The sequence below is a fragment of the Danio rerio genome, chromosome 5, assembly GCF_052040795.2.
Source record: "Danio rerio strain M-AB ecotype USA chromosome 5, GRCz13ab, whole genome shotgun sequence".
In the NCBI taxonomy this organism is placed as follows: Eukaryota; Metazoa; Chordata; class Actinopteri; order Cypriniformes; family Danionidae; genus Danio; species Danio rerio.
The window spans coordinates 10,627,137-10,653,301 of NC_141025.1; the positions used below are offsets into that span (position 1 = coordinate 10,627,137).

General features: G+C 36.4%; 1 protein-coding gene across 1 annotated transcript; it reads right to left on the minus strand.

Annotated features, from left to right (window-relative positions):
* Window positions 1-6,134: 6,134 nt before the first annotated feature.
* Window positions 6,135-7,290, minus strand: ier3 (immediate early response 3). The gene has a single exon (NM_001080038.1). The coding sequence runs from the start codon at window positions 7,246-7,248 to the stop codon at window positions 6,622-6,624; it is 627 nt and encodes a 208-aa protein (NP_001073507.1). The 5' UTR covers window positions 7,249-7,290; the 3' UTR covers window positions 6,135-6,621.
* Window positions 7,291-26,165: the final 18,875 nt, after the last annotated feature.

A 26,165-nucleotide genomic window follows, 5' to 3' on the forward strand; every position in this document is an offset into this window, starting at 1 on the left:
AGTGTGTGTGGATGTTTCCCACTGATGGGTTGCGGCTGGAAGTCTATATTTTAAAAAAGTGAGCATACTGATGCTAATGGTCTAGTCTGATTCAATGATCTATGCTAAGCTAAGCTAAAAGTGCTCCTGCCAGACCCAGATAATGGTTGAATGGATTAAAACATGGTAAAACTCAACAGTTTATCTATATGGGAATTACTAAAATGAGTCTATTTTTTTAAAAGGTGCAGTGCTCATTTAAGAGTGAGCAAACAGATGCTAATGGTCTCATGCGATTTAATGATCTATGCTAAGCTAAGCTAAAAGTGCTTCCATCACACCCAGAGACCAGTTGAATGGATTCATAAATAGTAAAACTGAACAGTTTATCTACATGGGAGTACTAAAATGAGTCTACATTTTACAAAAGTGGAGTGCTCCTTTAAGAGTGTGCATGCAGGCACGTGTTAAGCAATGACTAGACTCTCTAGAACTTTCTGTGTTTGATCAAGCCCCGACAGGCTGAACACACCTTTGGCCACAAAGAGGAATTCTCTCGTTTCTTTCTTTCTTTTCTCTCTTCAGTATCTTTCCTGATCTCAGGTTTCAGGGCAGTAGGCGGCGAAATAGATTTGGGAGCATGTGTTGCCGCCTGACTCACACACGTGGAACGGATAGACGGCAGGAATGAAAGCCAGGAAAACCAGGAAAACCAGGTGGTTTGCGTGCTCAGGGAGAGTGTGTGTGTTTGCTGCGTGGGAGTCCAAACATAAACCATACTGTGTATTTAAATTTGTGGTTGTGGAGCATAAGTGTTTTTTTTATGAGGGTTGGAGAGGAAGTGAATTGGGGAATCTCCCGCTTCCTTGTAGGCTGTAGGCCACAGATGGGTCGTACACGTGTAAACATATAATACAAATAATGAAACTGTGCCTTTACATACACTGTAAAAAGATATCTGTTACTGTAATTAGGAGTTTCTGTATTTTGTCATTCGTAACTGTTTATTTTCGGTTGTGAATTGCATTATGGGATGTTGATCTCTGCTTTGTCGACTTTTGATGTTGAATTTTCAACTCTACAGTTTAACAAAGTCACTTTTACTGGCATTTCAGTATTTTGAAATATTATAATGTAGAAGAAATAATATAGAGAGAAATAATAATGTGCAGGCAGTTTAATACAAGGTTTTTGTAGAGTAATATACAACACCAACCCAGACTATATATCACTTTAAACTATTAAAAATATAATAAAAGTCACTGTTTTTGAACTTTTCACGGTTAAAGGTTATTAGAAGAAACATCATGGTCCCATAATCCCCAATACACATTGGGGGAATCTCCTCATCCACCACCATTGTGCAGCATCCACCTGGATGACTCAACGGCAGCCATATTGGCATCCAGACCGCACACCACACACCAGATGGTTAGGAGGCCTGATGGACAGAGGCCAGTGGGCAGATTTGGCCAGGATGCCGGGGTTGAACCCCTCCTTTTTCACGAAGGAAATCCTAGGATTTTTAACAACCACAGAGAATCAGGACCTCAGTTAACCGTCTCATCTGAAAGACGGCGCTCACTGATCAATATAGAGCCCCCTTCACTATACTGGGGCATTAGAACTCACACAGACCACAGGTTGGGCGCCTCCTGCTGGTCTTACTAGCACCACTTCCGACAGCAACCTAGCTTTCTCATGTGGTCTGTAAGCAGGCCCGTGCAGAGACCGTCCAAAGGGCATGTGCAGGATAAAATTTTTGGAGAGCGGGGGTGGGGGGATGGGGGGGTTGAGCGCGTACTGAAGAGCTGTGTTGTCGCGCGCGTTCTGATCAGCTGTGTTGTCGCGCACGTTCTGACCAGCTGTGTTGTCGCGCGCATACTCGAGCGGTGTTGTCGCGCGCCTACTGAAGAACGGGACCGAGGGTGTGCTGCGTCGCGGGGGCACTTTTGATCATTTTGGAAGGGCACATTCTATCCAAGACTAAAAAGGGCATGTGCACTACACAGGTTGAGCCCTATGTGTGCATGTGTCTGTCTGTAAGTGATACTAATCGGGCATGTGGAGAATCAATTCATATACATTATATATGTCCTTTCAGGTGTAATAATCTACTAGCTGCTGTACCATGGCCGCAGGATATTATTCAACTCATAAAAACAGTTCCCCACCCTGAACTGGTCACTAAAAGGTTGTTTGAGGAACTAAAAAAATTCAGATTTTATGGCATCCACCCCACCCTCACTAGGAAGTAATCAGTAATGTACACATAGTCATACCTTTAACATACTATTCTTAGAATTTAAAGAATGCAAAGAACTTCAGGAGAAACTTAAAGTTGTAAAATCCAGAGGAAAGATTTTAAAGTGTTCAAAGTATTTTAATAATAATTATGATATATATATTTTTTTATAAGTATTGTTTTTGCCCTGTATCATTTATGCAAATACTATATCCTGGATTGCAGAGCTCATACGAGTCCATCACATGACAAAACATTCCACATTTATTTCTTTTTTATACACTTCACCACATATTATTCATTCATTTTCCTTCGGCTTAATCCTTGATTATCAGGGGTCACCACAGCAGAATGACCCGCTAACTATTCCAGCATATGTTTTACACAGCTCATGCCCTTCCAGCCACAACCCAGTACTGGAAAACACCCATACACACTCTCACACACATACACTCACGCTATGGCCAATTAAGTTCATCCCATTCACCTATAGCGCATGTGTTTGAACTGTGGGGGAGCACCCGGAGGAATCCCACACAAACACCGGGAGAACATGCAAACTCCACACAGAAATGCCAACTGGCTCAGCCAGGACTCAAACCAGCGACCTTAATTCTGTGATGCAACAGTGAGCTACCGTGCGTCCCCCACATATTATTAGCTCACATTTATTCTTACTCCTAATGCAGTGTTTAAAAGCAGTAATGGCCCTCTTTTCTCTAATCCGCTGACCTCATTTTACATGACTTCTCAATTTCCTCATTTATTTCTTCCCCAATTTAAATCTCCAAATGAGGATATGACACATCCGGCTGACAAAACACTGTATTTCCATTTAAAAGTCATTCATAACATGTGTCATTTAGATGTAGTTAATAATAAGTTATAAAGACCTTTTCCTCTTGACCTCATTTTACATGACTGTTGATGATCTAGTAAATTTCCTCCCTAATTGTACTCTCCAAATAAAGATATGTTGCATTCGACTGACCAAACACTGTATTTCCTCTTTAAAATGTATTCATTCTGTCATTTATACAATGTGTCACTGGGATTACATTTTTTTTTATTTCAATTTGATTTATTTATTGTCAAACAAAAATATCATCCATAAAATACAATTAACAAAAAATACATTTTAACATGGCCAAAAATGGAGCGGGATGAAGCACAAGCTTATTAAACAAGATGGGATTTAGTTAATTATACACTTTAAGTAATCCATCTGTTACTTTAATGAGGTGTTTTTCCTGAAATATTCCCTCTAAAAGACTGAATTAGTCTTAAAATACAAATTTTGACCCATTATTTTATATATCTGTTTTAAAGAACATATGCTACAAGTTTACCAGCATGATAAAACATTTTGCAGTGCATGTTATAATGTAATATGCTTTAGCGTTTTATAACTCTAACTTGTATACATCAGGTTTCCTTATGCATTATAATATTCATGATTATCATACAAGTGTCTATGATCCATTACTGTTTATCTTATTATGAGTATCTTAGGGTTTATACAATAAAGTCAATATTTTACAGTAGCTTAGATTAGATGAAATGCAGTTTAAGTCTAACCAGTAGTGCAATATCAGCAAGTGCAGGATACAGGTATAAGCTATAAAGTGCAGTTATAGAAACATGGTGATATTTACTGATGGATGTACGGTGAACATTATATACAGGTTGTATTAAGGATGAACAGAGACTAACAAAAGAGGAATTTATGTACAGCTTGCTATTTATAATCAGGCTATGCAGATAGATATGAACATAATTACAAATGTATATATACAGTGGATATGTACAGTATTTGAATCACATCAATATTTTATAGGAACCAGCAGAATCAGCAAAAGTGTTTGTAACGTATGTAGATACAACACATTACTGTATTATTATGCTTTTAATTGATTGTTGAAAGTAGCACTGTATATTGTACAGCAGTTTAGAGATCTCTCAGGTCAAGTGATCAGAATCTTCTTTTAGTTCCTCAGTCCGCACTAAAACGTAGAGGGGACAGAGCTTTCTCTGTGGCGGGTCGACGGTTGTGGAACACTTTTCCCCTTGAGATTAGAATGGTTCCATCATTATCTATTTTTAAATCACTTCTTAAAACGTACCTTTTTAGCTTGGCTTTTTAAGATTATTGTAATAGTCCTTTCTACTGCTACATTTTTACAGACGTTTCTCTTGCCTTATTTCTATGTTTTTATATTCTGTCTTTTTATTTTTTTTTTACATTGTCTTATGTACAGCACTTTGGTCAGTCTTGTGACTGCTTTTAAATGTGCTCTATAACTAAATGAACTTGAACTTGAGTTTAAGGACTAATATTAATAGAAATTATACAATAATTGTAACCAGTAAATCTAGATCTTGCCATATTTTAAATATATTTAATATATATCAACTTAATCATGGCCAAAGTGAAAAACAACACAACATTATTGCAATGTAAAACCCAACAATTAGTGTAGTTAATTTGAAATTTATACTGAAATTTAATTCTACTCATTAGAAAAGAGTTTTAAACTCAGTGTTGAAGGTAATGAGTTAATTAAATACCTCATCACTTCAACTTAAATAGAGTAAGTTCACACTCACAGTACTCATTAGGATTAGTTTATTAACTCAAATGGTTTGTTGCAATCGACTTCCCCAAAGGGTTGAGTTGCCTTTACTTATTGGGTTTTAATGTACTCAGTTGGTTTGATTTATTTTCGTTTATTGGGTTTACTGTGCTCAAATTGCTTCATTTACTTCCTAACTTCCCTTAACTTTTTGGGTTTTATAGTGTGAGATTATTGTGTTTGTATATGTTGGCACCATACACTATTCATCATCATCATAATGCTCAAAAATTGTTTTAATGATTAGTGCTGTTAATTTAATGATGATTATTTAAAGGACTTGAATTAATAAACTCAAATATTCCCATTCTATTATTATTGTGATTACATCACAAGTTTAAATAAAGTGTAAGGAAACTTTAACACTAAGGAAATAAACACTAAGGAAATAAATTGTTCATGTATTTATAGTTTAATATAAAACGTCATAAATCTTTTTAAAGATATTCAAGCTATAGTGTAATATACAATACACTGTAAAACCCCAAAAGTTAAGGTAACTCTAATCATTTCAGGAAACCGATTGCAACAAACCATTTAAGTTCAAAAACTAATCCAAATGAGTGCTGTGAACTTAATTCACTTGAGTAAAAAAAGCAATTTGAGCTCAGTAAAACCCAATAAATGAAGAGAACTCAAACCAACTGAGTACTGTAAAAAAATCAGTAAGTCAACTCAAACCGTTTGAGGAAACCGATTTCAACAAACCATTTGATTAAAAATCTACTTTATATACTGTGAGCTTGCTCCATTTAAGGTAAAGTGATGATGAGGCATTTAATGAACTTATTACCTTCAACACTGAGTTCAAAATTCTTCAAATTAGCAGAATTATCTTTCAGTAAATTTTGAGTTAACTACACTCACTTCATTTGATAATGTTGACTGTTGGGTTTTACAGTGCACATAATCAATCATTAAATGTTTAAAGGAAGAATAAAATGTTCACGCATTTATAGTGCACGGTAAAAATGTAAAGATCACAAATATTTGATGTTGCTTTAACTTATTTTAAAAAGTAAATCAGGTTTCAACTACATTTTGTAGGTTATACAAAGCTTAACTTGATATTTTTAGTTAAAGTTGAGATTACTTTAAAAAGTTAATTCGATTAAACTAAAAAAATGTAAGGCAGCAATAATTACTTTAATGTGCGATATACAATGTTTTATATAAATATTTTTAGCTTAAATGTTTCAAACTGACATTGAGAAACTATTGTATTGTCAACTAGTTTGTCAGGAAAAGGAGGAAGAAAAAAGAAGACAATGGAAAAGTAGAGTTGAAGTTGCAAATATCAATTTATTTCACAATAACAAAATAAATAAGTAAATAATAACAATAAATAGCATTAAATAATAAATAGTTAATGAATACTTCATCATACATATGTTCATTTATAACACACAGGAAGTCGTCAATATGAGATTCAAGTATTATTTCAGCTTTCAGCAACACAAACGATCATCGCGACGTCCTCATGATTTCAGACTTCTGTATCTAAAAAAACAGCTCTACTTGCAAGGCTATGCTAAATATCTACCCTTCAAGCGAAACATATTCAAGTAAGCTAAATCTAAAGCCTTTCAAGTATCATTCCGTAAGCTTTTTGTTCGTCATTCAAGTCCATCAAACGTCTCCTCAGTTTGTGTTTACTTCACTTCGCTCTAAAACACCGTAGTCTTATAGTTTTGAGCACCACAGGAGCTCGTTTTTCCAAAAAGGCTTGGAGTAAAAAGTCCACAGACTTGTTTAAGAGTTCGTTCAGTTCTCAGAACCAAGTCTATGATAGACTGGATAGAGAAGAGCCACCACATATCCATTTCTCCGGCTCTGCTGCTGCTGGTAGATCGCGGTGAAATCCTCCTCCTCCAATACGGAGCTCGGGCATGTAGTGTTTAGGAGCCAGAAACTGTCCTTTTTCTCCCCGTTCCTGGAGCTGGAGGACTCGTATGGCATCTGGATGAAGTCCTCAGGGCAGTTGCTCATCATTTGTTTAGCTTGCTCTTCAGCAGACTGGAAAGGGAGCACGTTGTATGCAGACGCCTCAGTCTGCGGAGTCTCCACGGATCCCTCCTCGGTGTAGATCTGCATGAAAACCACCATGCATAATATGAGCAGCCAGCGTTTAACCGGGCTCTTTTCGGCTGGTGGGAGATATTTGCGCACTTTGGCTGGGTACATGACCCTTGTGTTCCTCTTGCGCGGCCGAACTGGAGCTCCGCGCTGCGGGAAAGCGCCGGGCTGCTGCGGCTCAGGGATCCGCTCGAAAGTGAAGATTTCCGGCTGTGTGTTGCGCGGCATCATCGATCCGAAGCCGAACTGCGGTTGTGGCTGGAAGAAGTTGTTTGATGGTAATGTGAAAATCAGACTGTCTGATCTGGTCAGCATTGTTAGTTCAGGTCGGTTCTAGAATGCGGTATTTGCTCTTGTGTCTCTGGATCGCAAAAGTGACTTCTCTAACTTCAGAGTGAGGTCTATATATTTTGGTTTTAAGAGACGCCCATAGAGAAAAGCCACACCCTTCAGATGGAAAATGTTGGGATTTTTACACAAAAAGTACACGGTTTTAGACTATTGCGAGAGGTTAAGGCTAGAGAATCGCTGAGAGCCACGAAGAGATTGACTTCATGAGAGGTTATATAAAATAAAAAAAACAATTGTTTTATAAACCAAACATCATTGGATTATTTTAACTTCTTTTAAAGAAAACCATTTGGTTTTATTGTATTTTTCTAATCTATCTAAAATTTGTGAACAAAAATTTTTAAGACTGTCAGCTGTTCATATTTTACATTTATTTGCGTCTAAAAATGTAATTAATTAACTAAAAATAATTTAATCACAACCTTAAAGACAAAAAAATATTGGGTTAAAAAATAATCTAAGGTTTTAGACTATTGTGAGAGGTTAGGGATAGAGAATCACTGAAAGCCATGAAGAAATTGACTTCATGAAGGGTTATATAAAATCAATCAAAAACAAAACATTTTTATAAACCAAACATCATTGGATCACTTCAAGTGTAGAAAGAAAACCATTTGATTTTATTGTATTTTTCTTTCTATCTGAATGTGTGGATTATTTAATGATTTTTATTTCAGCTGTTTATATTTAACATTTATTTATTTTCTAAAAATGTACCATTGAATAAAAATGTAACCTTCAATCAAGACGGAAAATATTGTGCTTTAACAAAAAAGTAGGCTACAAGGTTTTAGACTGATGTGAGAGGTTAAGGTTAGTGAGAATTGTTGAGAGAGTCATGAAGAGATTTACTTCATGAGAGGTTATTTAAAATCAATCAAAAACAAAAAAATGTTATAAACCAAACATCACTGGATCACTTTAAGTAAATGATTTGATTTTGTTCTATTTTTCTATCTATCTAAATGTGTGAATTAAGGATTTTTAGGACTGTCAGCTGTTTATATTTTACATTTATTTATTTCTAAAAATTTAATTCATTAACTAAAAATCATTAAATCACACCCTTAAGATGGAAAATTTTGGGTTCAACAAAAAAAAAAAAAAAAAAGGTTTTAGACTAATGTGAGAGGTTAAGGATAGAGAATCAATGAGAGCCATGAAGAGATCAACTTCATGAGAGGTAATGTGAAAAACAAACAAACAAACAAACAAACAAACAAACAAACAAACAAACACATTTTATTGATTTTATTGTATTTTTCTATCTGTCTAAATGTGTGAATTATATTGTGAATTTTAAGACTGTCATCTGTTTATATTTTACATTTATTTATTTTCTAAAGATTTAATTCATTAACTAAAAGTCATTTAATGACATCCTTCAGTCAAGATTGAAAAACACAAGATATTAGACTAATATGAGAGGTTAAGGTTAGAAAGAATCATTAAGATATTATTATGTTTTACATTTACAATATTTTATTTTATTAAATTATATTATATTTTACATTTATTTATTTCCAGAAAGGAAATTCATTAACTAAAAGTCCTCACTTTAAGTACACCACAATGTTTTTAAGTAAACAGTTTGATCTTTTTGAGGGAATTATAATGATTGTAAGACGGTCGGGATTTTTAATATTTCCTATTCATTTATTTAAAATTTGTCAAATTAAATGTAAATGTGGTAGCCAATGTGGAGCTGCCTTGAATTAATCTGAGAATGGTGCAAATTATAATTTGACACTACACAAAGTCTGTCAAATGTTATTTATTCATTTATTGGTCATTTTGTTGCTATATATTTGTGCCATCTAAAAATAAGTGAAAATAAATATAATGTAGGGTTGGAAATGTGCACGCATGCAATTGTATTTCTCTCAAAAAGTAAAAAATAAAAATAAATAAATAAATAGAAAAGTGGAAAAATGATTATATAAATGTAATAGTAAATATAAATTAAAGTGCTCAAAATAAACGAGTACACCCCTCACAGATCTCTCTTTGAAAATAAAGTTTCAATATGATGCTTTACAATAATATATCTGTGCATATACTGTACATTATTAGTCATTACCAAAGCCAAAACTGGAACTACACCAGCAAAAAACATAATATGCTGGAGTAAAAAATTACTTTTTTAAACAGAAACAAAATCAAGAGAAAGTTTAAAAAAATTAAAAATGTTGAAAATGTGTAGTCTGTTGTTTTTACTGCAATAAATTCATCAAATTTAAATGTATTATTTTTCTATTGCTAAAGATGCATGACCAAACTCTTATTTTAATTAATAAAACCGTTCAATGAATCGGTTTTATTTAAATGCACTAAAATGTGTCTACATGTATCTTTGTGTGGTTGTGGCTAGTTGTGTGGACTCTGCTAAATTTAGAATGACTTGTGTCTCTATAGGGTTATAGTCATCTGTATTTTTTTTCTCAGCCCCTTTAAGATATTCAGTTACATCATTTTTTAGTGACTCATGCTGAAGCATGCAATCATACTCACTGTGTCTAAATATAATGCTCGATGCTGTTCGTGTAACGTGTTTTTTTTTTTGTTTTGTTTTTTTGCTTTCTAATGAGGAATTACACTTTCTACCATGAAATTCTGTTTAACTCCAATTTCTTCACCTAATTCATGATCTTCACGGTAGAGTTTTGTTTCCCACATTCTGATAAAGGACGTAATAACTATTTCTCAAGCCTTATCTTACATGAGAAAAAATGTTTTTGGTCAAGCATGAACACTTATGGCGTAGTTTAGTCTGAAACTCATCACTTTTTATCTGAGTTTGCAATTAACACATGAAAGTTATACAATTGTGTTTTGCTATTCAAACATTTCGGTTTCCCAGAGAAACATTCAGTGAAGAGTTATTTGAAGGGCTGTTTATATCCTAAATTAGGCACATTTGAATAATCCTAGAAAATATAGTTCTTCAAGAACCTCCAGAACATTTCCAGTCCACTAAAAAATCTTATTCTGGAAAAGTTTTTAGACTAAACACAAAATGTTCAGTGAAAGTGATGTAAAAAGGGATGTTCACTTACTTTTCAAAGTAAAGCTAACTAATCACTTTCGCTTTAAAAGAAACAGGTTTACTCACCTTTGGTAGTCAACGAATCACGTTAAAAGCAACAGGTATACTCACTTTTTCCTGAGTAATGTCAACTAATTGCTTTAAAAGTAACATGTTTACTCACCTTTTAAAGTCAACAAATCACTTTAAAAGCAATAAGTTTACTCTCTTTTCTGAGTAGTCAACTAATCACTTTAAAAGCAATAGAATAACTTATGTTTTCGGAATAAAGTCAACTAATCGATATAAAATCAAATTGTTTACTTATTTTTTTCTGAGTAAAGTAAAATAGTCATTCTAAAAGCAATGGGCTTACTCCCTTTTCTGAGTAAAGTCAACTAATCGCTTTAAAAGCAACAGGTTTACACACCTTTTAAAGTCAATGAATCACTTTAAAAGCAACGAGTTTACTCACTTTTTCCTGAGTAAAGTAAACTAATCGCTTTAAAAGCAACAGGTTTACTCACTCTTTTCTGAGTAAAGTCAACCAATTGCTTTAAAAGCAAAGGTTTTTTTCACTTCGCTGAATAAAGTCAACTAATCATTTTAAAGCAACAGGTTTACTTACTCTCTAAAACTAATTTGTTTACTTATTTTTTTCTCAGTAAAGTAAACTAATCATTTTAAACGCAATAGTGTTTCATCACTTTTATGAGTAAAGTCAACTAATCACTATAAAAGCAACGGGTTTAATTTTTTCTGAGTCAACTAATCGCTTTAAAAAAATCACTTTAAAAGCAATGGGTTTACTTTTTTTGAGTAAAGTCAACTAATCGCTTTAAAAGCAATGGGTGTACTCACTCTTTTCTGAGCATAGTCACCTAATCACTTTAATAGCAACAGGTTTATTCACTTCGCTGAATAAAGTTAACTAATCATTTCAAAAGCAACAGGTTTACTTAATTTGTTCTGGGTAAAGTTACCTAATGGCTTTAAAAGCAACAGGTTTACTCACTCTTTTCTGAGTATAGTCTACTAATCGCTTTATAAGCAATCAGTTTACTCACTTTTTCTGAGTATTGTTTACTAATCGCTTTAAAAGCAATGGGTTTACAAGACTTTTCTAAGTAAAGCAATTAGTTGAATATACTGAGAAAAAAGTGAGTAAATCCACTGCTTTTAAAGCGATTAGTTGACTATACTCAGAAAAAGTGAGTAAATCCACTGCTTTTAAAGCAATTAGTTGAATATACTGAGAAAAAAGTGAGTAAATCCACTGCTTTTAAAGCGATTAGTTGACTATACTCAGAAAAAGTGAGTAAATCCACTGCTTTTAAAGCAATTAGTTGAATATACTGAGAAAAAAGTGAGTAAATCCACTGCTTTTAAAGCGAATAGTTGACTATACTCAGAAAAAGTGAGTAAATCCACTGCTTTTAAAGTGATTAGTTGAATATACTGAGAAAAAATTAAGTAAATCCACTGCTTTTAAAGTGATTAGTTGAATATACTGAGAAAAAATTAAGTAAATACACTGCTTTTAAAGTGATTAGTTGACTATACTCAGAAAAAGTGAGTAAATCCACTGCTTTTAAAGCAATTAGTTGAATATACTGAGTAAAAAGTGAACAAATCCACAGCTTTTAAAGCAATTAGTTGACTATACTGAGTAAAAAGTGAACAAATCCACTGCTTTTAAAGCAATTAGTTGACTATACTTAGAAAAATTGAGTAAATCCACTGCTTTTAAAGCGATTAGTTGACTATACTGAGAAAAAAGTGAACAAATCCACCGCTTTTAAAGTGATTAGTTGACTATACTGAGAAAAAAGTGAGCAAATCCACTGCTTTTAAAGCAATTAGTTGAATATACTGAGAAAAAGTGAGTAAATCGACTGCTTTTAAAGCAATTAGTTGACTATACTCAGAAAAAGTGAGCAAATCCACTGCTTTTAAAGCAATTAGTTGACTATACTCAGAAAAAGTGAGCCAATTCACTAAAGCAATTAGTTGAATATACTGAGAAAAAGTGAGTAAATCCATTGCTTTTAAATTGATTAGTTGACTTTACTCATAAAAGAGTGAGTAAACTGGTTGCTTTTAGAGCAATTAGTTGACTTTACTTGTAAAAGAGTGAGTAAATCCACTGCTTTTAAATTGATTAGTTGACTTTACTCATAAAAGAGTGAGTAAACTGGTTGCTTTTAGAGCAATTAGTTGACTTTACTTGTAAAAGTCTTGTAAACCCATTGCTTTTAAAGTCAACTATTTGCTTTAAGCAACGAGTTTACTCTCTTTAAAAGTCAACTAATCACTTTAAAAGCAACAGGTTTCCTCACTTTTCTTGACTAGGGAGTCCGTTAATCACTTTGTGCAGTGTACAGAAACATTTGAGGGATGTCAAAGATTCAGCAGGAACAACCAGTCCCAGTCATGATCACTGACTTTCAAATGGCCCTTTTAGATTTGTTTATGCTAAAGTAAAATCAACTACTGTACATAGGTTTGAGCAAAACAAAAGACTTTCTTTTATGAGGCATTAATTCTACAAACTATATCATGCAGTTTAATCTTTAAAACTATGGACACCTTTTATTCACAAACATCTATATTTGGCACAGAAACATAATAGGGGCACTTAAAGACTATATGTGGGTCACTCGAAAACACACAGACGTTGTAAACCTTGAGTGTGTACTTTATGAATGAGCTTCTGCCCTCATATGGACTAATTCATCAGCTGTGATGAATAGGATATGAATGAGCGCTTCTGGCCAATCAGACGGCAGCACCTGCACTGTAATTCTCTGTTGTTTATCATGAGCACCGGCGGAGGAATGTCTGCTCTGGGTGAAACCTCGGGTCTGGAAACCCTGCCTCAGGCCGGGCATGTTTACTTTAGGAAGGGCTTGCATGTGCTTTGCGTCACCTTACTAAGTTTAACGCTCAAGTTCACACACATTTGAGAGCAAATGCACTCGTGGGTGTGAACGGCGAGCTTGTGTGACTGATGGTTTCAGTAGTGTGAAGCAATGCAGCTTGGTATGTGAAGGATTTAACATTGTGCTTGTGCTTTCATGCTAAACGTATCCGTGTGTTAAATCATGCATTTCATTATTGAAGTAGATTAGAGTGATTTTATTAGCGCTAAACTGGAGGATGGTAGCATTACACTTGCAAAAGGCATCATGAATTATTGCAGACTCATCTGATGGATGGATTTAACCTCATAAAACCCGATCTAAATGGATAGAGGCCTTAAAATGATCAACATTATCAAACTTTATACTGATAACATTGGCTTCATACCTTCTGTTTACTGATCCAATGAAGGCTTTTTAGAGGTTTTCTAAAAATAAAAATGATTAGGGAGATTTTATTAGCGCTTAACAGGAGGGTGGTAGCATTACACTTGCAAAAGGTGTTATGAATTATTGCAGAGTCATATGATGGATGGATTTAACCTCATAAAACTGATTCAAAACTGATAGAGGCTTTAAAATGATCAACATTATCAAACTTTATCCTGATAACATTGGCTTCTACATACCTTCTGTTTACTGATTCATTGAAGGCTTTTTAGTGGTTTTCCAAAAATAAAAGTGTTGGAATATTAATATTTCAAGGCTTACTGGACTGTATCAGTGTATGATTTTATTACACATGACATCATCTTTTAAATATGTATATGGGCGACACGGTGGCTCAGTGGTTTGCACTGTTGCCTCACAGCAAGGTGGCCACTGGTTGGAGTCATGACTGGGTCAGTTGGCATTTCTGTGTGGAGTTTGCCTGTTCACCTCATGTTGGTGTGGGTTTCCTCTGGGTACTCCGGAGTACAGTCCAAAGACATGCACTATCAGTGAATTGGATTAACTAAATTGACTGTAGTGTATGAGTCTGTGTGTGAGAGTGTATGGATGTTTCCCAGTACTGGGTTGCAGCTGGAGTGGCATGAGCTGTGTAAAACATATGCTGGAATAGTTGGCGGTTCATTCCGCTGTAGCGACCCTTGATAAATCAAGCTGCAAGAAAATGAATGAATGAATGTATAATATGTATAATATATGAAACATTAATTATCTCTCCGATTTTTTCCCCACTCAAGGTTTTTGATAGGCACTGAAGTTTCCATAATCGACAGAACATTTTCATTGGACAAAATGATGTAAAAGGTTGCTTTAAATTATTATAAAGTTAATTTACATTAGCAAAAACAGATCTCTTAAAGGGAAATGCCACACAAAATTCTCAAACTAGACTTTAACAGGTCAAGAGTGAGGAAATGATGGCCGACTTTATGGTTGAAAAAGTATGTTAAAGGTGCTGTATGTGAGTTTTTCACTCTTGTAAAGCATAAAAAGGGCATAATATGTTTGCAGATATTTAAAAAACTTGCTAAGTGAACATTCTTGTGAAGATGCTGAAGTCAGATATTCTGCTTTGAAAATGTGCGCTACATGCCAGAACGGTTGTCTTTGTTTTGGTAATTTAAACCGCCCAATGCCAGTTTAGTCAATCATATTTCAGCACGCGGGTAGCCGTCCGCTACCCAAAAAATGCAACCTCCGGTGGACAGTCGCAGACTTTGAAATGAGGCGCAGATTCAGAGTTCCACATGACATGGTTATTAATTAGGAAATAACATAAACATTAGGGATGTAAACATTTGGTGAGCAGGTTACATTGTAACCCCGTGAATTAACATGCAACGTGAAGAGATTTGCAGTGATAAACAATTGGGCAGTTTGCACCAGACCCAACACGACAGTAATTTAAATACAGCCATTCAGAAGCACAGAATAGTGCACTCACTGCACTGCAACGAAATGGTAAGGTTTATAATCTAATTAACATATATTAAACCTCTTTAACATTATTAATGCTGAATCCCAGATCTTAAGTTCACAGTTTAAAATTTTAAGTGGTTTATTTAGTTTTTAAGATCTGAGGTGAACTTTCTGCTGCTGCTTTCAGTAGTATGCCAATAAATTTCTTGTAAAATGGCATTTAAACTTGCATTATTCGCATTTAGCACTGAATAAAGCAGATTAGGCAACGTGGTGGCGCAGTGGGTAGCTTGTTCGCCTCACAGCAAGAAGGTCTCTTTGTTTGGCGGAGTAACGAACTGAAGAGCAGGTTGGGGGTATGGAGTAGCGAAGGGGGATTCCAGGAGTTTTCCGTGAGACAGAACAAAATGGGAGATAGGTCAGAAATACGAGAGACTCCCGGGAAAAATGGGAATGTTGTCAGATATGGGTGACAAAAGACAAAAACTGTTTTTAATATAGAAAATATTTCCTCTATAGCGTGCCGTTGCTTTTATTTAGAACACAGCTTAAATCAGTCATTGTTGGTGTCGTCAGTCTGGCAACCTGCGTGTGTTTTGAAGTTGGGGTGCAATACCTAGTTCAACCATTAGGTGTCAAACTTGCATACTTATGATTTAGATTTTTCCAAGGGGGCTCTGAGGGTTCCATACAGAACATTTAACATCCATAGAAGGTTTTCGTTGCACAATATCGAATTGATCAAATTAATCAATCGATCGATTGATGATACAGGTTTACTGTATATACTTATGACTGATTAAATACTTGTGTGTTTTTACATCTATTATAATTTCTTTGATTGCATTAGTAATTACACTGTCCCTTGCCATCTCCTACAGCTTAACCCACCCTTAAAACCTACACATCATACTCAAACCATGATAAAACCCTACCCGTATAACACCTCAAGAGCACCAGAAGTGTACTTCACTACATTATGAACACAGTAAGCACATGTATTTATTTTTGATGCAAGTACATAGTAGTTAAGACCACCTGATATAAAGTGATACCCCAAAAGTCTTAAATGTCTGTTTATTAAAGTCTGTTTATTTGAACAAATGCAAAAAATAACTTGACCGTATAATTGTTTTGGATATAATTGAAGTTTTTTGTTAATAATTGTTCTAATTTACTAAATCAATTGATGTTAATGTCATTTTTTAACCAACTTTTGTTTGAATGACTTTCGCATTCATTCATTCACTTTACTTCAGCTTACTCCCTTAATTATCAGGTGTCCCCACAGCAGAATGAACCGCCAATAACTTTCTTTACCAAAACAAACTAACAAAAAACATTCTGCCAAAGTCAAATACAGTTAAGACATACAGAATCATGTATGAAAGTGAAACAGTTGCCCCCTGTCTTTAATGAGCAGAACTGCAGGCGAAAAATGACGTCAAGCTGTCATGAAAATCAGCACGTAGACATTTGGCATCAAGGAGACGATATAATGAGACCTGCCCGCGAACAATGACCCACATCCCACTAACAAACCAACAACTCTGATGCTCACTGTTCTGCCTGTCAGCTTGCATCTGCTGCCACTGCAAGAACACAATTACGTTCAGTCAGACATGCTCATGAGAACTGTTCCCTTCCAGCTCTGAGAAAATACAGACAACAGTCAGAACACATTAACCCGGTATAGCATGAGTGTTAAAAGCCTCCCAATAACATTTGTCTTTGTAAAATAATATTTAAATGCTTAGTTTTATTAAATCCATTTTATCTATATGTCTATAGCGCTTGTGTAGATTGTGTCAAAGCAGCTTAACATACACTCAAGACAAATATTGTTGCCGCTTGTTCAAACTACTTATTTAAAATGAGCTGAAACTACACAATTCTTGAGATTTTTTTGGGTAATTTGGGTAATTTTTTTGGGTAATTTAAAACTTAAATTTGTTAGGGTAACTTAATGGATTTGTGTTGGGACATGAATTAAGTGTGTGGAACCCTGCATTTTTACAGTGTAGATGAAGTTCTTGTAAACTGAATCTGCTTTAATCCATTTTTTTCAAAGTTTGTCATTAAACAATGGTTTTCGCAGCATGCTGTTAAAGAATTTTAGGTTTCCTAAAAGCTCTAAACCGCTTAGAGGATATTGTTCCTAAAGAGATTAATTCCCAAAGAAATACAATTCTGAAAAGTTAGAAAAAACAAACCAGAGTTTTGGTCTCACAAAAGACGATATATTGACAAATAATGGAAACCGAAAACCATTAACAGTATATCCATAGTAGAAAAGACTAATACGTTGGCAGTCAATACTGGTTTCCAACAATTTTCAATATATCTTCAAGGGTGAGTAAATGAGTTATTAGTTGAAATGATGACGAATTAAAAATTTTGGGTGAACTATCCCTTTAAGAGATTTGTTTTAGGTCCCACTTTATATTAAGTGACCTTAACTAACATGTACTTACATAGGAGTTAATAGTTTGTTACAATGTACTTATTGTGTAAATACATGTATTTACTGTGTACTTATGCTTGATTAAATACATGTATGTAATTACATCTGTAATTAACTTTTGTAATTACATTTGTAAATACACTGTTGACCATCCCTTACACCTTAACCCACCCTTAAACCGACCCATGCCACCAAACCTGTCCATAACCCAACCTCTATCCCAACTCAAGAGCACCACAAGTGTTCTCAAATACATTATAAACACAGTAAGTACATTGTATTTTTTTTTCTGATGTAAGTACATAGTAGTTAAGGACACTTAATATAAAGTGGGACCTTGTTTTAGTTACTACACAGAACATAATCTAAAGAAACTTTTGTTACTCTATAAAGATCTATACATGAATCAATCGATCAAATTAATCAATCGATTAAAAAAATAACAACGAATTAATCAAACTTTTTTTGAAAATTAATCGCGATTAATCGCATTTAAAAGACTGAAACTTGTCATTTTGGCTATTCAAATGTAAAATTAATGTAAACGCAAGACAAAAACTATTTAAATTCAAAATATAATTGTTTATTAGAATTTTTTTTAAGTTGTAACACAGATTTCTTCATGTAAACAACATACACACAATAAACCATCAAGATCCTGGCTTGACAGACATATTTATTACAGAAATAAAAACACAGGCATGTTAATGCCATTTGAATTTCAAAACAATCAATGCCAACAAAGAAAACATTGGTTTCCAAGTTAGACTCTAAGTGGACTGCAAAAATGGCCAAAATACAGGAATTGCACATATGGAAAATATAAAATAATAATAATAATAATAATAATAATAATAACAATAAAGTATTAAATACAAACTATTGCACTCATTGTAAAGTTGTATTGCTGTGAGTTGAGAACATTAATTATAAAGTAGAAACAATTTTGTTCAGCCCTCCTTTACATTCATCCATCCAGTTGCTAAGACAGTCCAGTCCAGACATCCCAAGTCTCCCGGAAGTTGTGGGAGTATCCCGCAAATGCACAGAGACTCCCGGATGCCGCAAATGAATGATAATCTCCCGGAAATCGCATGTCTCCCGCCCGGTCCTTAAATACATTGCACATCCCTCTCCACCGCATCCCTCCTAGCTCCTCAGGTACGTCGCGCGCAACTCACAGCCACCGCTCTTCAGGTACGTCACGTGCAACTCACCCCCACCGCTCTTCAGGTACGTCACGTGCAACTCACCCCCACCGCTCTTCAGGTACGTCGCGCGCAACTCACCCCCACCGCTCTTCAGGTACGTCACGAACTCACCCCCACCGCTCTTCAGGTACGTCACGCGCAACTCACCCCCACCGCTCTTCAGGTACGTCACGTGCAACTCACCCCCACCGCTCTTCAGGTACGTCACGTGCAACTCACCCCCACCGCTCTTCAGGTACGTCGTGCGCAACTCACCCCCACCGCTCTTCAGGTACGTCACGTGCAACTCACCCCCACCGCTCTTCAGGTACGTCACGCGCAACTCACCCCCACCGCTCTTCAGGTACGTCACGTGCAACTCACCCCCACCGCTCTTCAGGTACGTCACGTGCAACTCACCCCCACAGGTCTTCAGGTATGTCACGTGCAACTCACCCCCACCACTCTTCAGGTACGTCACGTGCAACTCACCCCCACCGCTCCTCAGGTACGTCACGTGCAACTTACCCCCACACCTCTTCAGGTACGTCACGTGCAACTCACCCCCACCGCTCTTCAGGTACGTCACGTGCAACTCACCCCCACCACTCCTCAGGTACGTCACGTGCAACTTACCCCCATACCTCTTCAGGTACGTCACGTGCAACTCACCCCCACCGGTCTTCAGGTACGTCACGTGCAACTCACCCCCACCGCTCCTCAGGTACGTCACGTGCAACTTACCCCCACACCTCTTCAGGTACGTCACGTGCAACTCACCCCCACCGGTCTTCAGGTACGTCACGTGCAACTCACCCCCACCGCTCCTCAGGTACGTCACGTGCAACTTACCCCCACCGGTCTTCAGGTATGTCACGTGCAACTCACCCCCACCGCTCTTTAGGTACTTCTCGCGCGCACATGCCCCTACTCAGATACGTTGCGCACTCAAACCCTGACACAGACACACACAGACAGACAGACACACCCAACGAGCCGGAGAGACTCCTTTCAGATACAACACACAGGATCGCTCTAGATAGCCTGGTGATGCGACATTAATTGTTTTATACTTTAACTTGCCTTCAAAAAGTGCTTTCTTGGTCTTATCTATAATTCCATTTTTTATCATATTTTGCTGCAGTGTGATATTGCTGTATATCGGCACTGGTGGTAAGTGTGCGTTGTGCCCCACCAGTGACAATATATAGCTATATCGCACTGCTTTGAGTGGGATATTGTATTTATACAACAGTTCGACGGCATAATCGTGTGTATACCATTGTTGTATGAGGAACTACTTTCTTTTGCCATTCATTCACATCTACAGCTGACGTCAAAACAGCAGAAACCATTATTAATTCACCAACTACATTTTAGAGCTAGTGTTTGAATGATTCTCTAGCTTAATGTCTAAAGTGATGACAAAACAGGTGATTTTGCTCACATTTTAAGATTACAGCTGAACAGCATTAAATGCCATCAGTCTAGAGCCATTTCCCAGGATTTTTCTGTTGCAATCGGAAGATCACAATAATTATCCCCGGAAAAGCCAAAGCAAAGCAAACACCAACAGATTACTATGGTATAAATACTGCACTACAACATACAAAAGAGAGAGAGATCGACTTAGAAAGTCACTTACCTGTTTTATATTGATTTGATCAGCTGTAGTTAGAAACTGCGCTGAGTTTTTCTCTTCTAAGGGCTTATTGTGAGGTCTCTGTCGCCATCTTGTGGAGGAATGCCAACCGTCTTTGCTCTGCTCAGTGTGACAGGCTGATGGATGCCGGCGAGCTGTATCTCTGAAATTATAAATATTTTAAAATAGGCACTATCCTTATAAATAAACTGCATAGTTGCAATCTAAATTCTTGATTAAAAAAAGCCCCAAAAGTACATTATGTTGTCCAACAGCTGCAATATTTGTCAAACTGTAGTAAGTTTATTGATCTGCTGTCACTCTATGTGGGCGGGTTAATACAGAAGGGTGAAGAGGCTGAAAAAGTGCTGTTAATGCAGAATGTTGCAATGCTATCAGCCAATCAGATTCGAGAACTAGACACTATACATTATATCTTAGTATCTTATCATAATTTTGATTGTCATTAAATTAATTTGCTTAAGAAAAATTAATTCTTTATCCATCTTGAGGGTATCTTTGAGCAGCTTCGACACCGAGGCTGAAGTGCATGTGCCGAGATCTTCGGCTACATTCAGTATTCTAATGTTTGACCTCCTCTTTCTCCCATCCATGTCCAAACATTTCTCTTGTAGGCTTCCCACATTTTTCTCCAGTTTGCGCACGGTGTTTTGCAGTTCTGTAACATCGTCTGAGCAGCAGGATAAGCCTTGTTCCATGTCTGACACTGTCATTTTAATTGCTTCAAGATCTGAGTGAACAGCTAAAGCATTGCTTGCTATCTTAGATTTAACTGCTTGTAGTTCAGCTTTGACCATTTAAAATTCGTCTGACTGCACTTTTCAGTTCTGTTTGAAAGAGCGAGGTTATTTCCCTTTTGATAAATGAGATTAGCTCAGCTTTAATCTCCAAAATGTCAGTGTGTTCGGCTGGCTCGGACATCATGCTAGGTGTATTAGCATCCTCTTGATTAGCAGCGGTTTTCCCGGTGTACTTATATTTACGTAGCTTGCCCGCCATTTTGGATTTATGAAGAATCCAGCTTCTTTATGTAGAGTAATAAAGTCTTAGACAGATATATTGGTCATATTTTCGAAAGCGCCTTAAATTTTTGAGTTATATTACGTTTTTTGCAGAGCTCACCCAACTTTTACCTTACTCCATTGCCTGCTCAGTAGCGCCCCAGAAAAATAAATTCTGACTTTTTTTTGTTTATTTATTAATTAAAAAGAGATTTAACCACAGAAGCATTATTAGAACACTACTATTAATAAAACAACTGTAACTAATTGAATAAGATTAGTGATAAACGACACACAGTGATCCTCTTTCTAAAGTCTAAAAATAGATCTCAGTGTAACAGACATGCATCTGTTCACAGGCTGGAATGCTTCTCTTGTGTGGGAATAACAAAGCCTGACCTTTTCTAAACAATTCAGAAGGTGTGTGAGCTCGAGGGACTGACACACACACCGCGTCATGAGCATTAAACGCTGCGTCTAATGTGTCTGAAGCATTCAGCAGCTCTAAATGTTTACCCACAAATGAGCTTAAAGCCTGCAATCAAACACCAGGGTGGATCAAGCACTTACGCATTTGATCCAAAGTGCGCTTTCAGTGTGTTCGTTTTTGTGTTTTTGTCTGGAAATCCAACCTGTTTCACATGCAATGCTATACCAGTTGTGTACATTCAAGTTGTTTATGACTTAAAGGGTCACGAAACACCAAAACACATTTTTTGAGCTGTTGACAGTCGTATATGTGTCCCACACTGCTAAAAACACTATTAGGACACCTATATTTCACTAAAAAGTGTAAATTGGTTGTTTTTGCGTTATTTCAAGCAAATTCGTACTTCCGGTTTGAAACGAATTTTTGAAGCTGCGTCACGGCCATGACATAATAGCGTGTATTCCAGCGTGCAGACTGGACGTCTGTACCAGAGTGAGTCTTATTACGTCTTACAGTGTGCTGCATTAATGCATGAGTAAGGCTTGGTTCAAACCAATCAGCGCGCTCTATTGTGCAACTTCATTAATATTCATTAGTGTCATAGTGTTTAGACGACAGAGACGCCACGTTGTGTTGGCAAAACAAGCGTGAAGTGTTGCTTTTATAGTCTGCTGCAGTGAAGTTTTGTTTTCATTTTCTCTCTGTGAGAGCTCATCTGGAGTCACGTGTGGATTAACAGTGTACGCGACGCTCAACAACAATAACTTACGTGTCTAAGGAGGAACATTGTTTACCTGAGAGCTGTTCTCATCTGCAAACGCTGAGATCCGGATTCGCTTGTAGTCTCCTCTTAATAAAGACGCGGCTCTAGTTGCTGGTGATTGTCCTGTCTCTACAGATTTGGTAAGTGAGCGACCAGCGCTCTTTGTTTATTTAGTTTGTTTTTATCGAACTAAGTTAACTATTGCACCGAGTGTAAACATGTTAGCACCACAACCAATCTTTAACCTCGTTTAGGGTTTTTACCGCATTTTGTGACCGGAATAACACACGCGGCTTTCTGACGCTACCTGCCGTGTGCATCTAAGTTTCCGGGAAATGCGGAGGGTTTTTTCTCTCATTCGCCGTGCGGTATCAAACATTACATGAAAAATACACGCTTAGAGCAGTTCCTCGAATCAAATATCTCGTTTGTCGCGAGGGGCATGAATGAATTCCCTGAATCAAAGAGCCAAACTGCAGTTAAAGTCCAACATTTAATAATTTGGCAAATAATTCGACTACAGATGTCCATGTATGTTAAACACCATCACTTTCTCCTGTGTGTGTTTTGGCTCCGAAACTCACGCGTGCCCAAATAGACACTCCCACACCCTCCCACTTTAGTTCCTCCGACACTCCCCCCTAAACAGAGCTGGACACGCCCACTTTTCTGACTTTTTCCAAAGTAGAGGTGTGAAAACACCCTGCTGAAACGAGGGGGTTTCATGGCCCTTTAAAAGAGAAGCATTTCATTCATTCATCCATTCATTCATTCATTCACCCATTCATTTCTCTTAAGGCTTAGTCCCTTTATTCATCAGGGGTCGCTACAGTGGAATGAACCGCCAACTAATCCAGCACATGTTTAACACAGCTAATGCTCTTCCAGCTGCAACCCAGAACTGGGGAACATCCACAAACTCTCATTCACACATGTACACTACAGCCAATTTAGTTGATCTAATTTAGAGGTTCTCAATCTTTTTCACTTCGAGGCCCACCTTTTTATACATATATACAGTAATTAATAACACAGTTATTTATTTCAGTTATTCTTTACAACTGCAGAGTATTTGGGCCTTTTCTTCAGTAAAGTAACCTGACAGGACTACAGAAGATAGCAAAAAAAAAAAAATGCAGCTGCTTCGAATTAGACTGACTTTTATTATATCCATTAAAATAAATAACCTAACCATAACCCTAAATGTGTAATACCCTCGCAATCTGCTGAAACGCATTGATCTAATGGCGGTTTGGTTTGTAGCTGGACATTATTAGAGTTCACTGACAGTAACAGAAAACAGCCGTTCACTTCTAATACAACACCGAGTCTCGCTAGATCCTCCTGTACGGATGCTCGTCAGTTATAAAACGCTCGCAAGACATTAATTTGGACAGCTATGTGGATATTTGAGAGTGTTCACACAAGGAGTACATGCATAGTTTGTGAATTAACTCTGGTAAGTCGCAGACGTATGGCACACACGAGCTGGTTATTACTCTAATCATTGTATTTGCATGGCTGTTTGCTTTATGTAGTCCCAGTCGACGTGCAGCGGTTAGAAATTTAAGCCACGGTTATGTCTGTAATTAACAGTGAGGCTGTTTTGCCTAAATTAGCCTGTTTAATCACAGAAAATGGGAAATACTGTACTATAATTTTAATATGACATATTTAATAATGAAATCAAATGATTGTAGTATAATATTTAAGTTAATTTAGCTATCTTGCGGCCCACCTTCAGGATAGTTGAGGCCCACCGGTTGAGAATTCCTGATCTAATTCTTCTATAGCACATGTCTTTGGACTGTGGGGGAAACCGAAGCACCTGGAGGAAACCCACGCCAACACGGGGAGAACATGCAAACTCCCCATAGAAATGCCAACTGACCCAGTCGGGACTCAAACCAGCGACCTTCTTGCTTTGAGGTGACAGTGCTAACCACAACACAACATTTGTACTGGTTTTTTTTGTTCATGTCCTTTGTGTGCAAATATACTGTAAATCTCCAAACGCTGTAGAGAGTAAACAGAAATAGCAAACTCATGTTGTGGCAAAGTGGGTGGAGACATGCAAATAAGGGGCTTATTATTCATTTATTTTCTTTTCGGCTTAATTCCTTTATTACCAGGGGTTGCCACAGCGGAATGAACCACCAACTATTCCAGCATATGTTTTAAACAGTGGATGCCCTTCCAGCTGCATCCTAGTAGTGGGAAACACCCATATACTCTCGCATTCAAACACATGCTCATACAAAATAGACAATTTAGTTAATCCAATTCACCTATAGTGCATGTCTTTGGAAGGTGGCACTATGGGTGGAGACATGCAAAATAGGAGCTTTTTAATAATTATTAATATATATAATAAGATCTTCTTCCAAAATCACTGAATGTAATCAGAGCAATTTGTTTTTACACATGCTTGTAGAAAAAACGCTGAAAAACGTTATAGGTCACATTTAAACGTTATAGGTATATAGACGTTATAGGTTATAAACGTTATAGGTCGCATTTCTCCCAAATTGCTCATTTTTGCTTGCCTCGACAGGCTTATGATTTAATACTAAAATAAATTCCTTGACAGGGAAATGAATAATTCAGTTGAATTCTGTTGTAAGATTAAGATCTGTAATGGAGCAATGACCGAGTGACAAAGAAATCACTGCAATGCGCCTATCACACCTTTTGTCTTCATGTTAGATGTAAACACTTCAGGTGAAATCGTGCAGTCATTTTAGTTCAGGCTTTCCTCCTCTTGACTGGTAATGTTCGCTAAAAACCACACGTACATCATTTGAATGAGTTTCAGGGGTTTTTGACTCCCGCAGCGGGTGTTACACATGCTGTTGTGTTTTGTGAACAGGTGTTTTTGGCTCATGTTTTCACTGTGATGTAATGCTGACTGGTGGGTTTCAGGTAATGTAATGTCTGATTCTGAGTGACTAGTGAAGTCTTTTTAATTGTTTTTATTTAAGCATTAAATTCAGTTTAAAATGTTTCAAATTTGGTTTATGTATGTCAGTCTAATTTTATATATATATATATATATATATATAAATATATATATATATATATATATATATATATATATATATATACTGTATATATATATATATATGTATATATATACTGTATGTATATATATATATATATATATATATATATATATATATATATATATATATATATATATATACTTATCAGCCACTTTATTAGGTACACCTTGCCTTGCTATTATCATGTTGGACCCTTTTTTGCCCTCAGAACTGGCTTAACCCTTTGTGTCATAGATTCAATAAGGAACTGGAAATATTCCTCAGAGATTTTACTCCATATTGACATGACAGCATCACACAGTTGCTGCAGATTTGTCGGCTGCACATCCATGATGCGAATCTCCCGTTCCACTATGTCCCAAAGGTGCTCTATTGGATTGAGTTCTGGTGACTGTGAAGGCCATTTGAGTACAGTGAACTCATTGTCACGTTTTAAGAAACCAGTCTGAGATTATTCACGCTTTATGACATGGTATGTTATCCTGCTAGAAGT